The sequence below is a fragment of the Diadema antillarum genome, unplaced genomic scaffold, assembly GCF_040938485.1.
Source record: "Diadema antillarum isolate AM-2024a unplaced genomic scaffold, OU_Dant_1.0 seq00003268_RagTag, whole genome shotgun sequence".
In the NCBI taxonomy this organism is placed as follows: domain Eukaryota; kingdom Metazoa; phylum Echinodermata; class Echinoidea; order Diadematoida; family Diadematidae; genus Diadema; species Diadema antillarum.
The window spans coordinates 2094-9159 of NW_027273851.1; the positions used below are offsets into that span (position 1 = coordinate 2094).

Below are 7066 nucleotides of genomic sequence, written 5' to 3' on the forward strand. Positions count from 1 at the left end.
AATTCCTCTTCATTCACGGGATCAAACATTATTGAAATATCCATCGGGGAAATCAAAAGTTACTCTTGGTGACAGGGCATTTTTGTACGCTGCACCAAAATTATGGAATAATCTCCCTTTGTTTGTAAGACAAGCAGAATTACAATTAATGAGTTTAAGGCCAGGTTAAAAAGTCATCTTTTGAAGTAATGCATTTTCTGTTTGAATCTCTTGTACGCATGTCATTTTGTAATGCGCAGTAGAGTATATCATTATAGTAGTTGAACAATATAAATGTCCTTTATTATTATTATTATTATTATTATTATTATTATTATTATTATTATTATTATTTAATGTGCCTAAAAGCAATCTCAAGGTGTTTGTACATGACAGACGTGTTCATCATGGGATATCACATAGTTACTTTCAACGTTAAACGAATTTTGATTTTCCAAACGGCTCATCACTTTTTTATTTCCTTTTTTGTGCAAGCATATCACCTTCTCAAAAATGGTTGGACAAAGAATGAAAAATGTTTCATACGACATCCGAATGATCTAAGTGAAAATGAAATTTTGGATTTGAAAACAATCAACATTAAAATTCGTGTTTTATCAGATCCGTTTCGATGATATCATATGCAGAACAAAGGACATTGTATACATAAATACAGCATGGAAGCATAAGTGAAATCCGCTTTACCTCGTCCACAGTCCCTTGAAAAAAGAATCCGGCAAGGTTTCTTCCTAAATGCATTTCAGTATCCGTTTCCTAGACAACAGATGATTAAAACGCAAAAACGAAGGGAGCATAAATCTAACAACGTTTCTTAAAGGGTGTGTACAGTTCTGGTCGAGGTGAGGATTTAGCTTTTAGCATTTTGCGAGATATTCAGAAACCACTCTATGAGATGTCAAAGAGCATGCAATTCTAAGGGGTATCAAAAGTTTATTTGATGAAAATCGGTTTTGAAGTGGCCGAGATATCTAAAAACAAGGTGAAACAAAGAGATCCTAATAAAGTTGGGGCATGTAGTCTTTTATTATTATCACTTTTTTGGATATCTCAGCCATTTGAAAACCAATTTTCATCAAATAAATGTTGAATCCTTCTTAGAATTACATGCTCTTTCATATTTCATAACAGGTTTCTAATTATCTCACTTAGGAATGTAAAAACCATGAATCTCCTCCTCAACCAATACTGTACAGCCCCTTTAAACAGAATTTTCTGTTATTTTCATGGAAGCAACCAAGGAGAAAATGTACTTTAGAAGCACAGAAAAATAATGATATTGAAATACACACCGAAGACATTAACCCTCAGCCTGGCACCTTTGTGTCTTTACCATAGGCATATGTGCGTGAAATGTGTACACATTTGACATTACCACCTCGACGGTTAACACATTATCAAGATTACGGACAGGCTCAGAGTCTTTAGAAATGATGAAAGCGTAATCCCACATTCAATCCCGTGCCTGAAAGCATTGTATTATTGGTACAATAGTTTAAGAGTTACGTGTCAAATGGTATGGAATGCTCGGCAAAATGGGTGTATCAAACGATACCGTCGATCCTAACAGAACTTTTATAGAACGTGAAGAGACATGTGTCAGTCAATTTTTATTTTCACCTGAGAGGTTAAAAAGGAGGAAAATACAAAAAAAAAAGAAACTATGTGAGCTTACCCAAGTATATGTCTCAATATTAGAGAGTGTGGCTTCTTTAGTCCCATTGACAAACAAGGACAGCGTAGAATCTGACAAAAATTGGGAAAAGGGAAAACAAATTGCATTTTATCATAGAAAATTTTGTTCCGTCTTTACACAATATGTAGGGAATACACGATACCAGCTGTTGTTTGAAATAATAACTCCTAAACCACGTTTTTATTAAGATAATAAAGCGGAACGACTATGTCGTCATTTGCCAAAACTTCAGAAAGTATGGTAAATACGTACGGAAATGATGCTTTAATTATCTCTTGAATTTGTTACTGCAAAAAAAAGAAAGATTGATAAATAACCAAAGAAAAAGGTTCATGATAGCATTACGTCCATTCTGTGCGCTTTCCAAGATAATTATCAAAGCCACGGAGAAGGATTATGCTCAGTAAAGCCTTCGTAGCATTCGTATCGTTGCTTTTTCTAAGAGTTAAAGAAAATAACAAACGGACAAATGAGCTCAGAAAGGGATGAGCAAACACATGATAAAATACCCCGCCATACAACAACCCCTTCTACTTGTTTGTGTTTATTCAAAATTGTGTGTGTGTGTGTGTGTGTGTGTGTGTGTTTCTGTGTTAGAAATAAAGGCAAAAATGCCCCACCCTGTACGTCAAGTCGAACGGCCACGTGGGCCCAGCTTCCACCAATCAGAGGACTTGTTGTAGAAGTTATGTTGAATGATCCGTATTTACCTCGAAGATATCTGCATTGAAGTGACCAGGGAAACCGCGTGACTGAAATTCCACATTAGCGTTAGCGAATTCAGATAAAGTGATGAAAAACACACACAAAACACCCCCACACACACCTACACCCACACCCAAACCCACACACACACACACACACACACACACACACACACACACACACATACATACAAAGCACAGCAGTCACTAACAATTACCAATTGTCAGTAACTTTGTTTCTTTTAGTTTGAAAGAAAATAACAAGCCTGCTATACATGTACTACTATTATACTGCAGTACAAAAGTATAACAGTGATGATGATAATGATGATAACAATAGTCATTATAATAATAATAGTGATAGTAATGATAACAATAAAAACAACTTGTTTTGATGTGTCGTAACTTTGTCGCTTCCATGGCAACGTACCCATCTTGTATGACGACCAAGATGCTATCATCCGCTGCAGCGAAGATTGGAAGAGGAGAGGAAGGGTAGTTCTCCTCCAGGAAACACCAAGTTTCCAGCGTGTAGCTACCAGTGATGCCCAGCCGCTGAATGGAGGGGAGGGTTACGTAATCATCCACCCCATCGAATTTCAAAGCCATGTTGAGTCTGTAAAAGGAGACTAGATCTGTCAACTCCACTGTAAATGCAAATGCGTGCTTATAACTTTCTTTTCGTTTTCCTTTATGTACTTTTCTTACTAGTTAATTTCACCTATTAATCTTTATCACATTATACTAACGAGAAAAAAAAAATCATAACAATCAGCGCATAAAGACAATCATGTCATCTAAAAGTAGAAAATTAAGAAAGAACAAATAGGGGAAAAAGCATTAACAAAATCAAGCGTAGAACAATAAAGCAAACATAACAAATAAAACAAAAATGAACAAAGGTTTAGGCGAGGAACGTTGAAAATTGAAAAAAAAAATGATAGACGGTGAACCCAAAAGAAAACGAGAAAAATAACAAAAGAAAGGGAAATTGAGAAAGGAAGAAAAGTGGAAGAGAGAATGATATTTCCATAAAAGCACGAGGAACTTAAAAACATCATCAAGGGAATGTGGGGCATGGAAAGAGGATACAGTAATGATTAACAATGATCGACGATGATGGAAACAATTAAATGGAAAGTAGTCACGCTGTCATTGATACTAATGCAATGAATCTTGATAAGCAATAGAGATTATGGAAATAGTGTGTGTGTGTGTGTGTGTGTGTGTGTGTGTGTGTGTGTGTGTGTGTGTGTGTGTGCTTTTAATGACCACCAACACCTTCACCACCAGCTTTATCGCAATTATTACCATCGTCATCAGTTTTAGAAGTGGATTAAACAGACCTGTCAGCGCATTTGCATTGCATATTTGAGAAGATGACATTCGGTTGGTCGTAGACGAAGACTCCAAGATGACCACCGAGGAAGGTGGAATCAAATAAATCACCAGTGTCCGTCAAGATTCTTCCTTTGGACTGTATGACCAGTCTGTTTAAAACATCGAAATCATTAAACATCATCGTCATTAGCATATTTATCGTCATCTTCATTTTTAAATGTGCCACAATCACTATTGCTGTCAGCTTAATCATTAGTGTCAACATGACTTTCGTCATTGATATTGGAGTATGACTATCTCCATGACCATGGTTATCACTATGATCACCGTCATCATCTTCATAACTGTAATCACAATTGACATTGACATTATCATCTTCACCATTAACTTTATTTTAATCATTAATATCGTCATTATAATGGACTCCATTATGATCATGTCATTGCCATCATCATCACTATCTACTTCATTAGCTTCGTTACCCTCGTAACATATATCATCATTGTCATCATTATCGTCATTAGCAGCTGCTATACCATCATCATTATAAGCATTATTATATGTCATTATATTCGCAACCACTATAATCATTTATCATTATCATCATTATCAGTACCGGTAAAATTATCACTACACCATCTCAAAATAATCATGCATCTGTGTTTATAATTATGGTTATTATCATTATCTTCATTTTCACGGTCATCGATTTCGTCATCGCCAACATTGTCATCATCTTCATTAATATCTCAATTGCCATCATTCCTCCCACCTGATGAGGCCAATTGATGGCCTGAAGGTGAGTTGCCATAGATACGCAGTCCTGTGCTGCCATCCCTGCATCAGCGGGTCGTGCCAGATAAGTTCTACCTCATTGTCGGTCGTGTAGGAGTGCCACAGGGCGTTGGCCAGCGCGGACCCAGGCCCGGTGGATGAGTGCACTTTCTTCAAGTGTAAGGGATTAGGGGAGGAAACATAATAAATAAACAAGATTGTGTATCCTCCCACACTCTACGCACAGAAGAAAATAAATAGGCCTTTCGAATAGAATATGAAAATGTAAGATGTGAAAGGATAATTTTCACTATATGCCAAATCTATAACATCGATTCATTTTGAGAGCAACAGAGACAAAAGGCATGCCTCTAAATGTTATTTCAATCTAACAGTGACACTCTATTCATTACCGTGAGAATGATAACGGTCTAATCACTAAAAGGGTGGATTATATCACGACATTATTATGCCAATCAATACCATGTCTACACTTTTTGATCATGCTGCTAAAGACTTCTTTAAACACGTCAGTAGAAAATATTTCGCCGAACCGATAAGGAAACACGTTCTCATCCTGTTTCCTATGCCGCCACTAAAACCATAGATTGGATACATCACGCCATCACATTTGAATTACTCACGGCTGCACATTTGTTACCATCTCCTTTCTTTCATTCAGCCATCATACCTTAATCTGCAGCCCCTTGATGCCAGCAACATATGTGTCCCTGTTAAGGTTGCTGTGCCTCCACATTGCGACGTAAAATTTCCTGTTGCTCTGGTAACCAAATACTAAACCGATGTAGCTCCCACCCTCGTCTCCATTGACGAACGTTGTGCAGCGAAAGTCCACCGGTCCAAAGGTGTCGCGCCCGATCAGCATAACTGGGGATGAGGTTGAGCTTGGTTGTGATAACTGAACTTCTTTGCCCTACGGAAAACAAACAAACTAACTAACTAACAAACAAACAAAACCACACACGCTTGTTGTAACAAATGAAATGCCAAAATAATAAGAATACCATAGCTGAAACGTGTGGGTTTAGAACATAACATAGTTGAAGAAAATAGAACACACTGTCGAAAATAGAAGAAAAAAGGCCTTGTGGACCATGTTGGCACAATTTTGGAAAGATCGTTGGGACGTCAATAGAGATGAAGTGAATAGAAAAAGAAAATCCGGCACACTGTGACACTCATGAAAGCAATGCTATGGCATTTATTTTTTACGTTTAATGGACAGCTTTGTTAATGCCAACGTACACTCACATGACTCTCCCTGGCCAGTCAGCACAGGGTAAATTTGATTTCATTCACCACAAATGCCTCATCATAATGTTATCATTTTCATTTATGTGACCACAAAAAGACAAAATAAGACAGCTTTTGCAATATTCGTCAAAACGATTCAGATACGAGGTACTTTCGCCTTTACTTACAGAATCAGTGATATCCCATAATGGCTGAGCTTCCATGAACTCAAGGTTGACCGAATAGTACGGATCAAAGGTCGTAATGTAGTATCGATTGCTCTTCGGGCAGATATCGTACATATCGCTCGTGCCGTCTCCGTCGTAGTCTGTTTCACAATCGTCGCCGATACCATTAGCTTAAAGAGGGGATAATTGCAGTTTGTTTGTTTGTTTGTTTGTTTGTTTGCTCTTTTTCGGGGGTGGGGGTTGTTTGTTTGTTTTGTGTGTGTGTTTTTTTTTTTCTCAAGTAGGTCTACTTGCGGTAAAATACATTTAGTGATAGATTGTCTACTCAAGGAACACATTGTATGCAAAGTGCATAACGATATGCGGTTGGTCAATGCAAGAATGACTAGCAACAGACACATTCGAACTAATTTGTTCACAACCTTCTATCAGCTTTGCGTAAATGTCATTATAGATCATTAATAGTGCCTAGATCTCAACTAGTATGTTGCAAATACACCCCAACCCACCAAAAAGGGTCATTTTTTATTCAGGATATTACAATATCACAGAGTAACTCATCTGTTTTTCAACCTATTCGACATTTAAACTGAACACTCTAGAAAAATAATGAAAAACAAACAAACAAACAAGATAAAAAAGAACAACAACGCGTTACCATTTCTGTCTTCCTGGCTTGGGTTGGCATATAGAGGGCAGTTGTCAAGCCCGTTTGGCATTCCGTCACCATCCTTATCATCGTCACATTGGTCACCTAGCAACAAGGGAAGCATCCATGAAAACATCAGACAATAGAGACAGAGGAAATGTGCAGCCCTGCCGCTGCTTAGTAAAGAGACAAATCACCTTAATTTCAGTAGCATCATTAAAACACTCATTAAGACACAGAAACGTCAAGATATAGCATACACCCTGAACTCTGAAACTGTGGTTAGACATAACAAACAATCAACACATATTAAAAATGGAACAAAATAAACTATGTCAATTTCCTTTATGTTTGACACAGCTTTGTTTCAAATATATGGGCATGAGAATGAAAAGACAATGAGGGGAAAAAGATTTCCTGCAATTTGCAATGTTTGTGTTCAAGAAAGCTCAGCATAAATTCT

General features: G+C 37.2%; 1 protein-coding gene across 1 annotated transcript; it reads right to left on the minus strand.

Annotated features, from left to right (window-relative positions):
* Positions 1 to 3190: 3190 nt before the first annotated feature.
* On the minus strand, positions 3191 to 6708 carry LOC139715315 (thrombospondin-2-like; the record flags this gene model as incomplete). Its single annotated transcript, XM_071626889.1, has 6 exons — positions 3191 to 3194; positions 3744 to 3887; positions 4511 to 4683; positions 5204 to 5446; positions 5955 to 6094; positions 6613 to 6708. Coding segments are annotated over 6 exons (800 nt in total), but the record flags the coding sequence as incomplete, so codon positions are not given.
* Between the last annotated feature and the right edge of the window lie 358 nt (positions 6709 to 7066).